The sequence below is a fragment of the Pipra filicauda genome, unplaced genomic scaffold (assembly GCF_003945595.2).
Source record: "Pipra filicauda isolate LSUMZ 115617 unplaced genomic scaffold, ASM394559v2 scaffold390_size662804_pilon, whole genome shotgun sequence".
In the NCBI taxonomy this organism is placed as follows: Eukaryota; Metazoa; Chordata; class Aves; order Passeriformes; family Pipridae; genus Pipra; species Pipra filicauda.
In genome coordinates this window covers 337,164-355,056 of record NW_024104521.1, presented here as the reverse complement: position 1 = coordinate 355,056, position 17,893 = coordinate 337,164, and the positions used below count along the sequence as shown (strand labels likewise).

The following is a 17,893-nucleotide window of genomic DNA, read 5'->3' as shown; positions in this document are numbered from 1 at the left end:
TCCCGCGTCCCCCCCGCCGCTCCCGCACTCACCTGCGGGCAGCCGCTCCCCGCACACCGCGCACGCGCCGCGCGTGCGCCCGCCGGTCCCGCCGCGCGGCCGCGGCTCCCGTGGGCGGGGGTGGCGGGGGGGAGGCTCCTCTCCGGGCCGGCCGGGGCTCTCGGCTCGCCCCGCGGGGACTGGCGCGCCCGCCCCGCCGCAACAAATGGCCTCTCAGCCAACGGCACAACCCCGGGACGTGACCCCGCCGCCCTCCCCGTACCGGCGGCGGAAGTAGGCGAGGGGCGGCCCGGGGCGGCGCGGCCCCGCCCGGAAACCCGCGGCCCCGTGACTGCGCAGCACTGAGCGGAGCCGCCGCCAGCCCGGCCCCGGCCAGGGGCACCCCGGCCCCGGTAGGCAGCCGCCGCCGCGGCAGGTGGGTCCCGGCGGGAGGGGGTCCCCCGGGTGCCCGGGGGATCGGTGGGTGTCCGGGGAGCTGAGGGCGCGGCCGGTCCCCGGGGGGTTGGCGCCCGCAGAACCGGCTCGCCGCGGGGGGAAGGTGCCCGAGGGGTCCTTGGGGGCCTGCAGGGATCCTGGGGAGTGGAGCTGCGGGTGGGCTCCGTGCGGGGACCGGGCGGCAGCAGGGGTTCCGTGCCCCGGCTCGCCCTGGTGTACGCTCTCGGTGACAGGGCGGGCGCCCCAGGATGAAGCGCGCCGGGACGCTGCGGCAGGTCTCCGACTTGAGCGACTTCAGCCGAGGCCACCGGCTGCGGGAGCTGCTGTGCCGCGGAGAAGAGCCTTGCCATGTCCAGCCCAGCCCCGACGGGCAGCACCTCCTGGTCCTGCAGAAGAGCGGGCCGCCCCCCACGCCCCGGGTGGTGGCCTTCCAGCGCCACAGCATCGCTGGAACCGACCTGGAGAGGAACTGGCAGCCGCCCCAGCCAGCCCTTGTAGGACTGCTCTTCCTGCAGAGCCCTGTGGTACCGGACTCCTGGGTACTGGCCATGGTGTGGGAACACGGCCGGACCGAGGTCTGGCACTTTGTGGTGGCCGTGGGCTGGCAGCTGCTGCAGACACTGGAGCTCTGCCAGGGTGCCCGGGCACGAATTGTCTCCGTGTGCAGCCAGGGAGCCAGCCTGGTGTGGTGTGAGGAGAGGCCGCCCCTGGGTGCCCACTCGGACATGAGCAAGTGTGCCTTCAGATTCTGTGTCTGTGCCCGTGCTCTGGAGGTGGGGGAGCAAGGTGTGAGGCTGGGCACCGTGAGGATGGTCCTGCACAACAGCCCTGAGTACCAGGTCCTGGCCTCCCCTCAGCACATCTTCCTGGTGCCTGCTGCTGCCAGCTTTGCCACCACTTCCAAATTCCTCCTCATCTGGCATCCTGAGACAGCAAAGCTCACCATCACAGCCCCCTCTGCAGGTTTCATCCACAGCAAGGTGCTGCACTCCAGCAGCGAGTCAGACTTCAGAAAACTCCTGCTGGGTTCTGTGGGCCTTCTCTCAGGTTTTACACCCCTGGACATTCACACATCTGCTGTGTCTAACAGTGGGGGTCTGCTGCTGGTGAGCACAAAGGGTGCTGTGAACATGGTGGAGCCAGATGGGACACAGAGGCATGTCTTTGACCTGGAGGTGGGCTCCCTGGCCCAGGGGAGTCCTGTCCGGCTAAAGACCTTTGGCAGCATCCTGGCCTGTGTGCTGGCTGGAGTCCTCTACCTTGTCGACCAGAACAATGGAAGGCTCATAGAAAAAGAAGTACTGAGCATGAAAGAGGTGCATTTCCTGGAGTCCTCAGGAGAGGAGGATGGTATCCAGCTCCTCACTCAAGCTGGCATCTATAGCTTTTGTTTCTCCAAACCTGAAGATAGCAGCAGACCTGAACCATGCCTGGTGGAGATGGTGTTTGAGGAGGCCTGCAGATACTACCAGAGGAGAAGCCTCAGCAGCTCCAAGCTGACAGTGGAGAAGTTGAAGAAAGGTGGTGCATTCCAGGCTCCTGTGGCCCTGGCTGCCATCCTGCAGCACAGCCTCCACCAGAAACAGAAGCCAGCCCAAGGCCTACAAGACACTTATGCCAAGCTGTTGAGCACAATGAGCCTGGAGCTGCAGAGCTACATGAGCCTGGAGCTCCTCAAGACCTGTGTGGTGTGTGCCCCAGAGAGTGAGGTGGAAAGCTACTGCAAGGAACTGGTGGAGCAGGAGGTCAGCCGCATTCTGCACTCTGACATGGACAAGGACAATTTGGCCTACCTCAATTCTGTCTTTGCCTCTTTCCCCAAGGCTGCCTGGAAGGCCACAAGGAGCTGCCTGCAGCTGCAGCAGAATGGGGACGGCCTCTTGGTAGCCAGGGCCACCCCAGAGGTGTGGAAGAAGGTTCTGGGAGGGCCACAGCTGGACGACATGGGTCAGAATGGGATGGTCCCACTCTTTGAGCTCATCTGCACTTCCTTCCTGAGGTTCAAACCCAAGTGGTTGCCCAGTTTTGTGGAGCTGACCCAGCAGTACATTAGCATGTCTTGGGCATACAGCAGCAAGGAGGGCCCAGAGGGCCGGGTGCCGCTGTACAAGAGAGCACTGGGAGTACTGGCCCGGAAGAACAAACACAGCGAGGGAGACAATGAGATGGAGCTGGAACTGCTGCTCTGCAGCAAGAGGCCTAAGGCTGTGTTGCAAGCTCTGCACCTTCTTATCCATCTGAAGCGGTGGCAGCGGGTGGTGGAGGTGGCAGAGAAGTTCTCCAAACTCAGCCCCTTGCTTAACAAGGAGATATTCACCACACTGCTGGCTGAGTTTGCCCAGCACCGGGAGCTGGACCCATATCTGGACAGGCTGTGGCCACTGTGCCCTGCTGAGCTCACTGCCTCAGACATCCTCACCGTGGTCCTGCAGCACCTCCCTCACTCCCAGGAGGACCCAGTGCCTTTCTCCAGCGAGGGGAACCAGCTGACCGTGGGCTTGCTTAAGCCACTGCTGCAAAGGGTTGCGCAGCATCCCAGTGTCCACGAGATGTACTTGGATGCCTTGCAGAGTCCCACCTTCCCCCCTCCTACCCCACCCCGAGAGCACAAAGTCCCCTCAAAAGCAGCAGCCGATGATGTCCCTCAGCCACCGATAGCAAGGACTTCCTCACCCTCAGCACTGGTACAGGATGACAGTGTGTGATGGGGGGAAGGACAGCGTATCCCAAGCCTTGGGTGCACGAGGAAGGGAAAGCCACGTGCACCCCAGGAAATCCTACCCTGTGTGGCGGTATGGAAGCCTGCTCCTTTCTGAAGCCTCCCTGTAGCAGCATCTCGAAGAGCCTGTTGGGTGGCTGGGGATGGGGGATCTCCTTTGAGCCAGGGCAGGCTTTCTGGCTATTCCTATCAAGTGCAATTGTGTGTGCCCAGTGGAGGAGCAAATGCCAGGTGCATTTGCAGATGAAAATGCTGGTTGCGCTACAGGACTACAGAACTGCTCCCTGCCCAAAGCACTTTGTTTTCAGTTTGCTTGGCTCCTTTATATATCCACTTCTACTTCCCTGATCCTGTAGGACTGGTGGTGGAGTGATGGACAGGGACACACACAGTCTTCCCTCCCCATTCTCTGCTCAGTGAGTTGGGTGGTGCCTCTAAGTTGTGCGTGTGAGAAACGGGGCATGTTTCTTGCAGTGAGGTCACCAAGTCCTGCTTCTTTGGGCTCAGTCAGATGCTAAATGCCAGTGTGGCACTGGAGGTCCCAGCACACGTGCTGGCAGCTGCAGCACTCTGCACGCTGTCTCACCACAGTTCCTCTGGGATCAATCCTGTAGCTGTGACTGATTGCAGCTACTTAGCTGAAGAGAGCAGCCTAATTCCCTTATCTCTCTATCCCAGACAGTACCCAAACTCTTCTGAGCTGAGAAGCTGGCAGCAGCCTGTGTGAGCTTGGGGCTGGCCCTGCCTCTCCCTTTCCTTTATGGAAGCTTAGATTATGCTGCAGGACACCCAGGCCCTCTGTTCCCATCTCCTCTACCTTTGCCCTTTGCACACAAAGGGGCTTTGTCAGGGTTGTCTGGCTCATATTGTGCCTCTGTTTGCAAAGTCGGTGTAACTTGAGAGCAGTTGTGCAGGAAGATCCAGGTTCCAGCCTCACTCTGATACCCTCTGCCTGGCCCCCTCCACCAGGAGGGAGACTCTAGCTATGGCTTTGCCCCTGCGTTCTGGGCTGTGGTGTAAAGGAGCTGTCTCTTGCCTTGTTGGGCCGGGGGAGATTCACCTCCCATTAGTCCTCTTGAGAGTGGTCTGAAGTGTGGAAGACAGACTCCTTTTAAAAATAAAGGTTTCTAAAGCAGTGCTGAGGTGGTGGTGGATGTTGTGAGGGTGCACACCCTCGGGAGGAAGGCAGTTGTGTTTTGCTTCTGGTGAAAAGTGGACAACCTCAGCTCACTGGTACTGCCCAGCATGGCTCACTGTTGGTACAGCCGCGTTCAGAGAGTGTGCCCAGACAGCCCATTCCCTCAGCTACTTACCACTATGAAGCCATGGAGGCAGGAGTCTGCACAGGCAGGTAGAAGTGTGTATGCTGCAGAGAAGGCCCATCCATGCAGTGCACAGCTGTGGCTGGGCCCAAGACAGAGTTGAGGATGGGGGATTTTTTCCTCAAGAGCTGCAACTTGTACATTTTTTGGAAAACTAGCAGTGGGAAGTATTTGTCTGGCCCAGCAGGAGCCTGCTGCCAGGCACTCAGTGTCAGAGCTGCTGTTGGAGAGATCCTGTTTTGTGAAACCGCTGTAAAGATGCGGCAGGGCCTCCCCCAGACAAGGGCTTGGCTGCAGAAAGTCCCTGTGGTGGAAAAAGGTCTGGCAAAGAGGAAGAGGAACTGCTGCAACGGTTGCCTAGAGGCTGGCTGGCTATTGATGAGACCTTCCTTGTTGGGAAGGGGGTGCTGTGGCTGTGGGATGCTGCTGGTTTCCTTCCCACACAAGGAAGCCACCTGATTCTGGCAGCTGCTGCTCACATGAGCAAGGGAGCCGGGCCTGAAAGGAGAGCTGGCAGCAGCCACTGTGGGCTGTCCCTGCCTCCTCTCCAAGCAGCTGCTGGCTCTGCCTGACGCTGCTCTCACCCACCTCCCAGGGCTGCTCAGAAGGAGGATGATGGACGGACCCAGAGCCCTTTTGGAGCCATTGCTCCAAGGACAAGGATGCTGCCCTGGGGCAGCACTGAATGGAGAGCTGCTGAGAGCAAGCCCCACACCTTGGCAAAGGCTGTGCAGTAATTGGTGGAGATCTTCATTGCCAAGGCTGGGTTTGGATGCAGGTGGTCACAGTAGCACAGCGAATGAGGGTCAAGCTCCCTGCCTTCCAGCACTAGTTCTGCAGAGAAGAAAAGGCAGATCAGGGAAGGAGCAATGCCTGTAAAGCCAGCAAGAGGAAACTGAAGCCAGCAGCCATCCTGTGTGGGCTGATGTCCCCAAGGCACAGCAAGGGAAGAGGAAGCGGGGAACGCTGTGTGGTAGGGACACCCTGAGGCTTGGGGAAAGAGACCTTCACATGCGGGCCCTAGACAGGCAGGAAGCAGTCAGAACTTGGGAGCCTGAGGGTTCAGGGTAGGGGAGAGCAAGAGACAAAACTGAGCTGAATGCTTTCCAAGAAATGCTGGAAATCCCCAAGGACCAGAAAGAGTAGACATCCCTATGGGGAGCAGTGACCAAACCACTCCAAAGAACAAGATTCAGCTGAGTAATAGGCAAGCACAGGGCTCTCTCTGCGGTCAGATGGGTGCTGAGGGGAGATAGCAGGAGGTAAGGCCGGTGCAGCTTCAGATAACACCCAAAGGAAAAACCAGCGATTAGGAGATCTGAAGGCAAATAGAAAAAGCAATAAAGCAGATGCATGTAGCAGAGGGTGAGCTGGCCAGCCTGGCCCTCTCACTCTGCTCCAGAGAGACTTAGACTTTACAACAAAGGAAATGAGTCAAGCTGCTCACGCATATTCCCTGTGCCTGACATGGCTTTTGGGATGGTCCCTGTGCTTGCACGAAGGAGCAGCACAAAGCAACACCTGCACTCACCCCAAGGCTGCAGACCAAGTCACCCTTGGCTTATCTGTGCATGCAGCTCGCGACGTGCAGGAGTGGACATGGGAAGTCCCCGTGCCACCATATCTAACAGAAGGATATGTGGGCTGCAGGTACCCCATAAACTGGAAACGCACAGATGACACATACCAGGGTTGCCAGAGGGAAGTGCTTCATGTCTTGGGGACACCTTGGGGTGGCACCTCATGGACAGGAGGCTCTTGGTGTGGCTTTTCCCAGGAAAGGACCTGACACCCAGCCAGCCACAAGTGAAAAGGGCTGCCCGGTGAGGGGAATGTCATCCAGCCCTGGTGATGCTGAGCAGTGGTTCTGTATCAACCCATGGGCTGGCTGTGGGCAGAGCGCGCTTGGGAACCCCAGAAAGAGGCCTCTGGTCCCAGGCACAGCCCCAGCTTGTGCCAGCAGTGGGGAACCCTCCCTGTCCCTACCCCTGTGTCCTTCACAGCCAGACCTGAGGAGTGCAGCCACATCCTACAGTGCACACAAACATCCCATTTATTGTTTGACACCAAAAATCACAGCCTTGAAAAGAAGCGGGCTCCCTGTAAAAATAAATAGTCACATTTTTCAAGTCAGGGGGGCCTTTCCATTTCTTCCTCCATCTGTGGGCGACGGGGGCTAATGCCTTGTGGATGGCCTGGGGATTATGTAGTAGTTGAACGCAGGTGGCCTGCAAAACCAAGGTCACTTACATCACCCCCAGCCACAAAGGGAGCAAGGGACAGCCCAGGATGCACTAGGATGGCCAAATATCATCCCACTCCTATCACCCAGTCCCACAGGAAAGAGGCTATGGGGACAGCCTCCCCAAACCCACCAGCCTGGGAGACTGGGAGCAGCAGCACCTCCAAACTTAGGAGTATGGGAAGATGATGGGGGAACCCCAGAACTGTGTGCACTGCAAAGGTCCCACCCTCAAAGCCTTCCCCTGGTACCAGCACCCTCCTTGACCTGCACTCACTCACCCTGTTCCCCACCTCACCCACCTCTCTTTGTGCCCTGTCCCCCTTCATACCACAGGATCTGCCCCCCATCCCACACAGGGACCTGGCAATGCAAATAGCTTACATCTCAAATTCTTCATTCCTGGAGGGGAGAAAAAAGAGAGGACAGTGTCAGTGGAGCAAGACTCTTGGGACAACCTAGCATCTCCTGGTGGGACAAGGTCTCCCCCAGGTCACAGAAGAACATGGAGAGTTCAGGGTGCTCTGGTCCCCTCCATCCTGGATGCCTGACCTGAAGACAGAGCATGGGCTCCTACAGCCCCCCTGAATGTTGCTGCCCCCAGAGCCTCCCTGCTCCTTCCCTGGGCAGGCAGAGTGGGGCCCACACTCACCAGTTCAGCAGCACACAGTTCCCCCATGCCAGAATTTCAGTTCCCCCAAGTTTCCCAGGCAGCTGAGCCTGTGTCTCCAGCCAGCTCAGTACAGGACCAGGGCTGGGGAGCCCCAAGCACACTGGCTGCACTGCAGGGCCAAGATGTAGCCCTCAGGAGTTGGAAAGCCAACAGGAAACTGCTCACTACCTTCAGGGTTCAGCAGTGGAGTGGCAGTGGAGCTGCTGGTCAGAGGGTCCCAGAGGGCTGGGGGGCAGCCCTGGGACACCGGTGGCCACAGGTGTGTGAGCAAGCACTGCACCCTCGTGGCAAGGACACCATCCATGCAGCACATTGCATTCTGCACAGCATGAAGCTGAGCTCCTGTTTGGGGGCCCCAGGACAAAAATAGTGCAAAACAGAGCCAGGCAGGTGATGGACCCTGAACCAGGCTGGGGCTGCAGCCCTACCAGCTCCTTCCTCCGAGGGGAGCTGGATGCACTTTCATCTGCCCAAAGAAGAGGTTCAGAGCTGGCAGGGCCAGGCTCTTCTCCAGAACATCTCCACCCTCAGAGGCTGAGAGTCCCAAGTCAGCCCATGTTACTTTAGGATCAGCCCCACAGGCTACCATGAGGCACATGAAGGGACAGCTGGCAGTGCACGAGGGGACCCCAGACCCAGTCTGGCCATAGGGAGTGGGGCTGCTCCTCACCTGTACACATCAGCAATGTCCATGCGGCGGTAAAACTTGGCAAGTCTGACAGACAGGATGATGCTGGGCAGCAGGAACAATGTGCACCAGCCCAGGCTGAACCAGAAGGCATTCTGGGGGGTTGGGAGGAGAGCCATTAGGGGTAGACAGCAGCTGTGAGAATATCTTTTGCTCTCAGAGCTCCCCGATGACCACCCACTCCTTCTCACAGCTTGCTCTTAGCCACAGCAATCCGCTGGGGAGAAGCTGAGCCCTGCTTCTCGGGATGCTTCCTGTGCATCCCTCATCCTTCCCTGCATCCCTCATCCTATGCATGATGGAAACAAGGGGACCTCACAGCCACCCCACACACACGTTTCACTCCACACACCGCTACCCCACTCACCACAGAGTCCATGATGTAGTCGCAGCCAATGACCTCCACATTATCCAGGGTCTGAGCTACAGGTTTGCAGCGTGCCACATCTTCTGTCAGCTGGACACATGGGTGGGGACAGGACATGTCAGCACCCTGCAGCTCATCCTCCCCTTCCCTCCACCCCACCAAGGAAGGCTCAACTCACCCTGCTCTTGGCCCATGAGATGTAGGTCTCAAAGAAATGCAACAGCTGCTCCAGGAAGGCCCGCGTCTCCTGGTGGGGGGAAGCACAGAGTGGAGATGCTGCACCACCAGCCCTCTCCATGCCCCATGTCCCCTCTGTGTCAGGATGAGGGCTCTCAGACCACCTCAACTGCATGCTTCACCCCACCCCAGCCCCTTGCTGGGGGTGCCATAAGGGGCAGGGGCACCCAGGGGTGCAGGAAACCCCCAGGGAAGACAGCAGGGCAGGACAAGCAGCCAGACATTGCTTGGCATCCCTGTGCAGAGGGAAGTCTTGATATGGGGGTGCAATCACATCCCCACAGTGTGGCCCAGGAGCAGGACAAGGCAAGCTCACATTCTTGATGATGTTAGGAGTCTCCCTCTCCAGGAACTTCTGGGTTTTGTTGGCTTTGTCCAGCGCAGTTCTTGTCTGTCCCTGGGGTGAAAGGTGCTCTCAGCAGTGTGATGAAAGTGGGGTCCCTACCCTGCACAGCAGCACTCCTTGGGGCACAGCCTCTCTCAGCTGTAGTGTTCCCAGCAGTCACACACTGGTAGTGCCCAAGTACTTCAGGTGAAGGGAGCCTGTACCTGGCAGGGTCCATGACATGGGCCCCCTCCCTTTGCCCCATGAGCAGCCCCTGCAGAGAATGCCTGGGGAGTCCCACAGCAGCCACCAGCCCCCTAGACTGCAGGTTACCCCCACCATCTCTGCTGCAGGACCTCAAGGGCGCTTTGCAGGGTGCCCTGGACTGGGGTGCACTCAGGAAGTCCCCTTGTGCAGCTTACCTCGAGCTGGGCAGCCCCGCTCTGCACTGAGTAGATGTTCTTCTTCAGGCTTTGCTGAGGACCAAGAGAGGGAGGTCAGAGGTGTGGACCTCACAACTCAGACAAGACCATGCCAGCAGGCTCCAAGCTCTAGGGAAGCCCAAGCCAGCACCCCCAGGACCTCCCTCAGCTTCGCTCACCAGTGGTCCAGAGAAGTCCACCTGCATCTCCTTGTCCACCTCCCTCAGTTTACGAGCCTCATCTTCCAGGTCCGTTTTCACATCTATGTCCTGGAGAAGCTACAGTCAGCAGTGCCCCAGGCACAAGGTCCAGGCCCCACCATAGCCAGCTGATGGGCCTGGCTGGGGAAAAGAGCTGGACAAGGGTGAAGGGCATCGCCTCCTCTCAACACCCAGGCAGGGACAGAGGAGCCCTGCAGCCAGTGGCTTTGAGGACAGGGTGGCCATGGCCCTGGAGTGCCATGGTCTCTCACCGTTTTTTCTGCCAGCTGCTCCAACTCTGTGGCCAGATCCAGGAGGCTTCCCTGGGTTATGTTCTGATCCAGCTGGAAAAGGCAGAGAAAGCCATGAGAATGGGGCTCCTGTATGCCATCCTTGTGGGGCAGAGTGGAGTCAAGGCCTTCTGGGTGGAGGATGAGCTTGGTTGCCAAATGGGGTGACATGGATGAGAGCCTGCAGTAGGATTACCACAGCAGCAAAGGGTAGGTGACAGTGGACATCCTCAACACACATCCAAACACCCCCATCCCAACACCAGGCTGCCTTCAGCCCACCTGCTCCAGGGTGAGGGTGAAGTCGGGGGGCTGCCCAGCCTGACTGGCATGCAGCAGCATGTCTTCCTGTGTCTGGTTGAGCAGGGAGACGGGGCTCAGGGTGATGTTCATCTCCTTGAAAGCCATGGAGATCTCTCCTGTGTACTACCAGAGCAAAGGGGGCCATATGGAGCATGTGCTGGCCCCTCACTGTCCCCTCAGCTCTGTGCCCCCATCCCTGCCTTCCAGACCTGGCACCCCCAGGCTCACCTGGCTGATATTCAAGAGCTCATCCAGGGACACACGCTGGTCCAAGTGCAGAGTTTTCCACAGAGAAGCATCTTGCCGGCATTGCCTGCGGGATGGGGGCGTGGGCTGAAAACAGGGCAGGCAAAGGCTACCCCCTCCCAGGAGTATGTCCTCACCTGTGCAGGTAGGTCGCACCTTGGTCCTTCCCTGGCATCAGTGCCTGCCCACAGCCACAGCAGGTAGGGCAAGCTGCCCCCCTCCTGGAGAGCATCTGAGGACATTGAGCAGGTGTACCCTTCCCCAAAGACACAGTGCCAGGGCTGGGACCCACCTGTATATCTCTGAGAAGTTTGTCGTGTCACCCTCCTGGCCCAGCAGCTCTGAGAGGTTGAAGCCAGGGATCAGGCCGGGAGTGTCCAGGAGCTAAGAGCAAGAGAAGAGATGGAAAAACTAGACACAGTGCAGGGCAGAACACCTCAGAAGGATATCCCAAATGGCCAGTGCTGCTACAGCTCCAACAGCAGCCCTCGGAAAGGCAGCAGTGGCTCTGGGCAGGAGTGTCTCCCCACAGGGAGCTCACCTGGAAGAGCTGCTGGTTGCGCCAGGACTCGCAGAATAACATGTAGACATTCCCCCCCACCACGAAGATGATCATCACCAGCAGCATCAGCAGCCAGGAGAAGATGAAGCTGAAGCCAACCCCTCTGCCGGGACAGAAATGCTGTCAGCACCTGTTGGCCCTGTGCCCCAGTGCTGATGTTGGCATTGCCCCCAGCTCACAAAGCCCAGGGGCTGCACAACCCTTGCCCTCCACAATTCCAGGAACACCATCATTCCTCCAAGCACATCTCCATTCTGCCTTCAGCCCCCAGAGTACGACCTGGAGCTTGGATTCCAGAATAGCTTCCCACAGCTTTGCAAGCCAGCACTCCCCTGCAGAGCTGCAGGACCACACACACAGTCAGCCCCCACCAGCACAGGGCAAACGGGCTCCCCTCGAACGCCTCTCACCAGCACCATGTTTTACCTTCACATTTACCGCTGCATGGGGAGTTGCCATGGGGTGGGCTATTAATATAATGGGACTGCAGTAACATGATTATTTAGGAGCTTGAGCAGCCCTGCCCACCCAACCCACTGCTCCCACACACATCCTCAGCAACAAAGGGAGCCTCACGCCATGAAGAAGTTCCCGCCAGCGTTGGAGAGGCCACTGCGTTTTGTGGGCAGCACACCTTCCTTCAGCCCCAGGGGCCCCAGTAGCAGCCCAAAAACGTTGCAGAGGACCACCAGCAGCACTGTGCAGCACAGGAGGGCACACACAATCAACCTGGGGCAAGACAAAGAGCAGGAGTCAGACAGAAGGATCGGGGACCCTGAACAGCACCCAACAGTCCACTGGCTGCTTTCCCGGGGATGAAAAAGGCCCCAGGCACTCTAGCAGTGAAGGGGCACAAGCAGCTGCAAGGTACAGCTCTGACTACCCTGCATCCTCAGCTCCACCACCCAGTGAGCTCCCACCTCCAGGAGGTCCCGATCAGGATCAGGAACCTGAGCCTCTCTGGACAACAGAGCTGGGGATGCAGCAGCCCCTCACCTACCTGAGCCCATCCCAGGTGATGATCGGCCCCCTGTACTCCTCCAGCACCAACGTGGTGTTGCCCACAAAGGCCCCAACTTTCTCCTCCACATCCGGGAATGGCAGCTGTTCCTGCAAGCTTCTGATCTCCTGCCTGATGAAGCCCAGCTGGTCCTGTGTTTCTGCAGGGGACAGGTTGGCACTGCAAGCTGCTGCCCAGGTCCTGCAGGGCAGCGGAGACCAGGAGAGGATGGGATAGGGACAATCATGGCCAAAGATGGCATTGGCACAATGGCACCTGGGGACAGCCAGGGTTGCAAGCAGTAGGTTGGCAGCAGGTAAAGTCCACCAGGCAGGGGTGGGTTGAAAAGGGAGGAGGGAGTCTTGGGAGAGAAGAAGTTGGCACACTGCACACAAAGCCCTGCTTACTTGCCACCACATCCTGGGCCTGCTCTTGCACCTTCTCAGAGATCATGTTCAGTGTTCTGTTAACCTGCAGCAAGGGAGCACAGCATACAGTTCACACCCTTGCCCTCAACCCAGGGCTGAGCAGCACATCCTCTTGGCCTCAGATCCCAGTGCACAGGATAGCCGGGACCCCCAGAGCACCCAGTCCACCCCACCAGTGCACAGGGGTGGTGGAGACAGTGAACAGACCTCTAGCCAGCCCTTCCCTTCATGTCACAGCAATGAACTCCCCACAGGGCTTTTCCCAAGCCACCCCTGTCAGCACACCCCAGCAGTGCTGCGAGCACCCAGTCCATAGCCTGTCTCTAAGGGACACCTCTCACCTTCTCTAAATCAGTCGCTATGCTGGAGCGAGAGACATCACGCAGTGCCTCCAGCTGCTGCTGCACACTGGGGATCTGCAGGGAAGAGCCTGGGGTGAGAGTGCAACAGGGGGCTGGAGAAGGGGCTGCGAGGCCCCTCACCCCGCCCCCCGCCCCTCCTCACCGTGCTGAAGTTGGCGGTGAAGGCGAGGCCATTGAGAGACACGCTGTTGCAGGGGGAGCCACAGCGCTGCAGGGTCTGGTTGAGGCTGTCCCGCAGGCTGTCCAGCCGCTGCCCGAACTTGCTCTGCAGCTCCTCAAGGTCTGAGCGACTGGTGGTGATGTTGTAGAAGGTGGCCTCCAGCTTCTCCATCCCTGGGGAGACAGCAGGGGGCTCAGGGCCTTATCCTGCCAGTGTGGCAGGGACTTATTCTCACCAAGCTGAACCTCAGGGACCCTGAGGTTGCATGACCCCATGCAACATAGGGGCACCCCCAAAGCCCCAGCACTTGCCCCAGGGTGCGACTGGGAGGCCAGATGGATCCCACTCCCTGGGAGCCTTACCCAAACATGCACCTACCCCAGCTCTCAGCCCCAGCATCCCTGAGTCCCCTGTCAGCCTCCCAGGGGTGGGGCCATTACCTTGCAAGAGGCTCTGGAGAGATCCCAGAGCCCCGTCCGTGCTGTTCCTGATGCGTGAGGTGATCATGCTGCCCAGGTTGGGCCCAATGTCTGCAGAGATGGGAGAGGTGGTGTCACTCACAGAACCTCCGCTTGCAGGAAAGCTGGTGAAAACACTGATGCCTCCCAGCACCCCAGCCCTCACCCACCCCTCAGGTGGGGGTCAGAGGGGGCACCCCCACCCTGCCACCACCTGCATCACCCTTCCCAGAGAGGAGCCTGAACGGGGAAAAGCAGCTGCTGGAGCAGAGCTGAAGCCTGAAGGAGCCCCCAGATTTAATCCCTTTGGACACCCCCATAAGAACCAGCCCAGTGACCCCCAGGGTCAGCAACCATCCATAGGGCAGCAAGGCAAACCCACACAATACCCCCACTGCCCAAGCATCCCCAGCCCTGGATCAGCTCACCACAGGGGCACCTCCAGCCCCGCCCACCACACACACTCACCCTGGAGGCTGCTGTTGACATGGCCCAGTGGCACGTCGCTGCTGTCAATGATAAAATCAACTTGCTGTAGGGATAGAGATTTGGTGTCAGTGTGGGTGGGAACCCTTCCCTCACTCCAGCCCTATTGTTGCCCCTCCCCAGGAGGCTATTTAGGCTGCCCCCTACATCTGGCCCCTTGCCCCCCATCAGGCACCCCAGGCGTGGCAGGGGGACCAGGCATGCCTGGGGAATGGAGGCCAGGTAGGTGGTGATGTTGTCCAGCGTGTTGTTCACATTAGGGAAGGTGCTGTTCACGGCCTGGGAGAAGCGGGCGTTGCTGATGAAGGCACAGACACCACCAGCCCTAAAGGGAAGGGCGGCAGGGTCAGTGCACGGGGAACTTAATCCTGATGCTCTCCTCCCAGTACCTTCCAAATCCACCCACACCGAGCCCAGCCTGCAGGGTCTGGAGCACGCCAGTGACCCCCCCCTTCCAGTGCATCCCAGCAAGTGCCCTGCACAGAGCTAAGGGACCAGAGAAGAGGGACGCAGGAAACTGAGGCACGGGGGAGCCCAGTACCCAGTGCACCTCCAGTTCCCCGTGGAGAAGCTGTCTGGAAAGGTTTGTGCCCTGCAAATGAGCAGGCCCCCGGGGCCAGCTTCCCACCGCCGCCGCTTCCTCTCCTTTGTCCCACCGTGCCGGGATCTACTCATGTGAACAATGGCAGTTTCCTGGCACGGCCGCCTAGCGCCGGCGTTTCCACCCACCCCTGGGTCCCATCCGGAGCGTCCCGGCCAGAGTACTCACAGGAGGAAAGCCGTGACCAGCAGGACGGAGACCCAGAGCGCCCAGCGCCGGCAGCCCATCCCTGGCTCCTGCTTCTGGTACATGCGGCCCCCGCAGTTCCCGCAGCAGCGGCAGCAGCAGAAGCAGCATCCCACCAGCGGCACGAATATGATGAAGAGGACTCCAATGGCCACACAGACCAGAAAACCCAGCTCATACTGCAGCAGCTGGGATAAGAAGAATGAGAGGCAGCATAACACTGGTGCCCCTGAAGACTCCTCAGCTCTGAGGGTCCTGTCCAAACCCACACAGGGCAGAATGGGTCCCCTCAGGAGGCTGCATATCTCCCCTTGCTGCTGTATGGCATCCAGGGCTCAGCCTCAGAGCAGCACCTGCTAGCATCCCCCAGTCCATGGTGGTCTGGGGCTGCCAGATCTCTGCCCTGGCTGCCTGCTCACCTCCTTGATATCCTCCTGGTTGAATTCGATCTGGGACTGCCCAAAATCAATAATTTCTGGGGAATAAGAAGCAGAGAGGGCTGTGAGCAGGTGCTAGGGCCTGGGGGGCTCTCCAGGCAGGCCCCACACTCTGCTCATTTCAGAGATGGACTCCCAGTCCCAGGCATCACCTGTGGCTCAGACCAGCTGTGAGTGCCTGGCATGTTTCTCCTTTCCAGTTGCCCTCCCCAGCCCACATGCTGCACAGCATTTTTGCATCTGGGAAAAGTGCTGCCAGCCCCAGACTCTCAGGGTTCCACAGAACAAGGGGGTCCTCAGCCCACTGGACATCAGAGGCACTGCCCTGGGGCTGTTCTCCTGCAACCCAGCCCCAGGGAAATGCCTGAGGGCACTGCCTGCGTGGGATGGCTGCAGGGGCAAAGTCCCCCTGACGTGCTGTCTCTTTCATCCCCGGGGCTTGCCCTGCCCATGGCCCACGGACTCATTACAAGCCATGATGACACAGGGTGCCATTTATTGCACCCTGGTATCTGTGTGACATGAACAAGGCCACAAGGCCACAAGGCCATTGAGGAGTTTGCCAGCCGCACCTTTGCCTGCAAGTTGATAGTGGCAAGTTCAGGGCAGAGCTGTGCCAGCGACACATCCCTGTCCCCTCAGATGTGGAGGAGCAAGAGCAAGCTCTGGCAAGCTGGGCAGTGTGCAGGGAGTGCCCGCAGAGCTGCTGTGCGGGCACTGGCACTGGGACACGCTGCTCTTGGTGGCCAGCAAGCACAGAGAACTGCACGCCAGACAAGGACTCTGCAGGCAGAGTGGGGTGAGGATAGGGCAGGAGTCTGCAAGGTGAGACTACCACCAATGCCTGTCTTGAGGTCCAGCTGAGAAAGCCCCCGTGACAGTTGTGATGGGATATGCGCAGGACGCAGATAGCAATCCTTGGGGACCCCACTCTGATTCCCCCAGCCATACCCCTCCTTACCCAGTACCCCAGTGTTAAAATGCTGAATGGACAGTCAGCAGTGCAGGAAGGCTCAGGCTCAGCTGGGACCGGGAAGCTCAAAGCAGCCCCCCCCACCCCCTTGCCAGCCCCTCCACTGTCGTGTACCCACCTACGGGCAGGGGATTGGGCTGCACCAGCCTCAGGAAGCCGTGTGCCATTGCCAGCAGCCCCGGTGTGTTGCTCCCTGGCCCCTCAAGGCCAGGGCCGTAAGTAGGCTGTGGGATGTTCCCCAGCTCCATTGCAGCAGCTCCGGTAGACACCTGGGCACAGAGAGGAGCTGTCGGTGTCGTCGGGGCAGAGGACCACCCAGCCTGCCCTGCCTCCAACCAGGAAATACAGAGAGAAAAATCAGGCACCTGCCAGCTCCTGCCCGGAAGGAATAAGCTGTGGGAGAGCACCAAGTAGTGATGGGGAGTCCTGGGAACAGGGGGGTGGGAAGCCAGGCAGGAGGTGCCCACGAGGGACCAGAGGGGCTGTGGGGGATGAAGAGGAGCACTCACCCTGTCCTCTGGCACCACTGTGCGTCCACAGCTGCTGCAGGGTCCAGCCACACAGTGCCAGCGCCCAGGTTTGTGGTTTGTTTAAGTTTCAGAGGTGATTGCTGACAAGGTGTTTGCCGGGAAAGGCGGCGATACCGGGATCGCCCCACCCTGCCCACTATACGTCTTGGCACCCGGCCACCTCGGGCGCCTCTCCGTAGCGGGTCACCACCGACGCGTCCCGACCCAGGCACCGGAGAGAGCCCATCTCCTCACCCTGCGCAGAGGTCCCGTGCTCTTGCTGGTTTCCTCCTGCCCCAACCCATGAGCTAGGTGGCCCGGGGTGATCCATCCCATACCATGCCCTCACCACCGGCATCCCTTCGGGATGGAGTGCATTGAGCCGGCCACAGTTTCGGCACAAACCAGCTCTAGCCACAGAACCAGGTTTCGCATCTAAAAATCTTCCGAAGCGGGGCACTGCGGCAAACCTGGCGTTTTCCAAACGCGCCCCGGTCCCCCTAAGCGGGGGACAAGTCTCAGAGGCCCCCTAACGGGGTTCTTCCTCCAAGGCTGGGAGCCTGCCTGGCTCCATCCACGCTCCCCGCAGAGCTTTCCCACGCCGCGGGGGCCACGGGTGACTCTACCCCTGCCCCCGCCCCGTGGTTCTCAGCCCCCGCCCCGTGGTTCTCAACCCCCGCTCCGCCGCCGGGACTCCGGGAGCCGCAAATGGGGTCAGGAGCGGGGAGGGGCGGGGGGCGCTCCCGGTTGTGCCGCGGACGCACCAGGCAGGTGCCCCGGAGGTCGCGTCCCGGCGGGGGGCGGTGGCGGGCGGAGGTCCCCGGCTCGGTACAGCTCGGCACAGTTCCGCACCGAGCCCGCAGCGCGGGCGGCCCCGGCACGGGCGAGCAGGGCTGGACAGAGCCGCCCCTTCCGCCCCGACCCCCCGGGGCGTGCGGCCGCCTCGGCCCCCACCTCTGCCGGGGAGGGGCCCCCCGCCCCGCCTCGCCCCGCCCCGTCGCGCCGCACCTTGGCACCCCTCCTGAACCCCGCTCCTGGCCCCATTCCACCCTGACATTCTGCATCTGCCCTGGAGACCCCTGTCCCTGTCCCATCTGGGAGAGCCCGCCACCGCCAGGCCAATGCCTGTGCCCAGGTGATGCTCCCTCCTTGCCCAAGAGACCCAGCGCTCGCCCCACACTGTCAGACCCAGTGCTGGCCCCTCTGGCAGCCCACCCTGCCACAACCCCCTTGACCAGAGCTGCTCTTCTTGCTGCCCAGCT

The 17,893-nt window shown here is 60.1% G+C and overlaps 3 protein-coding genes across 4 annotated transcripts in view; 1 reads left to right on the top strand and 2 right to left on the bottom strand.

Annotated features, from left to right (window-relative positions):
- The window catches only part of ARMH3 (armadillo like helical domain containing 3), a 127,365-nt gene extending 127,128 nt beyond the window's left edge, over nucleotides 1-237 (bottom strand). The window contains exon 1 of the mRNA XM_027721688.2: nucleotides 33-237. The gene's annotated coding sequence lies outside the window, so the exon portion shown is untranslated. The remainder of the gene's footprint in view (nucleotides 1-32) is intronic.
- HPS6 (HPS6 biogenesis of lysosomal organelles complex 2 subunit 3) lies at nucleotides 112-6,609 on the top strand. 2 transcript variants are annotated; one of them, XM_027721620.2, is made up of 2 exons: nucleotides 112-392; nucleotides 669-6,609. In XM_027721620.2, exon 2 carries the CDS (start codon nucleotides 684-686, stop codon nucleotides 3,138-3,140), a length of 2,457 nt encoding a protein of 818 aa, XP_027577421.1. In that variant the 5' UTR covers nucleotides 112-392; nucleotides 669-683; the 3' UTR covers nucleotides 3,141-6,609. The 2 variants fall into 2 exon arrangements, with proteins under 2 accessions (XP_027577421.1, XP_027577412.1); XM_027721611.2 differs by having other exon boundaries at nucleotides 112-415.
- On the bottom strand, nucleotides 6,507-17,462 carry LOC113988245 (prominin-1-A-like). Its single transcript, XM_039385038.1, has 25 exons — nucleotides 17,396-17,462; nucleotides 16,241-16,391; nucleotides 15,132-15,187; nucleotides 14,695-14,900; nucleotides 14,130-14,250; nucleotides 13,908-13,971; nucleotides 13,422-13,511; nucleotides 12,964-13,154; nucleotides 12,801-12,875; nucleotides 12,439-12,502; nucleotides 12,032-12,191; nucleotides 11,608-11,760; nucleotides 11,011-11,134; nucleotides 10,762-10,853; nucleotides 10,452-10,536; nucleotides 10,203-10,346; nucleotides 9,903-9,974; nucleotides 9,610-9,699; nucleotides 9,431-9,484; nucleotides 9,000-9,080; nucleotides 8,625-8,693; nucleotides 8,447-8,536; nucleotides 8,062-8,174; nucleotides 7,103-7,120; nucleotides 6,507-6,704 (listed from the first exon to the last, which is right to left on the bottom strand). Exons 2-25 carry the CDS (start codon nucleotides 16,368-16,370, stop codon nucleotides 6,653-6,655), a joined length of 2,394 nt encoding a protein of 797 aa, XP_039240972.1. The 5' UTR covers nucleotides 16,371-16,391; nucleotides 17,396-17,462; the 3' UTR covers nucleotides 6,507-6,652.
- Nucleotides 17,463-17,893: the final 431 nt, after the last annotated feature.

What these genes read in the sequence shown, in the direction of transcription:
- HPS6 (XM_027721620.2), top strand. Translation starts at nt 684, where the DNA reads ATGAAGCGCGCCGGGACGCTGCGGCAGGTCTCCGACTTGAGCGACTTC.
- LOC113988245 (XM_039385038.1), bottom strand. Translation starts at nt 16,370, where the DNA reads ATGGAGCTGGGGAACATCCCACAGCCTACTTACGGCCCTGGCCTTGAG. An exon ending in GCCCAATCCCCTGCCCGTAG is followed by an intron (nt 15,188 to 16,240) that starts GTGGGTACACGA and finishes CTTATTCCCCAG; the next exon opens with AAATTATTGATTTTGGGCAG. An exon ending in TAGCGACTGATTTAGAGAAG is followed by an intron (nt 12,503 to 12,800) that starts GTGAGAGGTGTC and finishes CCCTTGCTGCAG; the next exon opens with GTTAACAGAACACTGAACAT.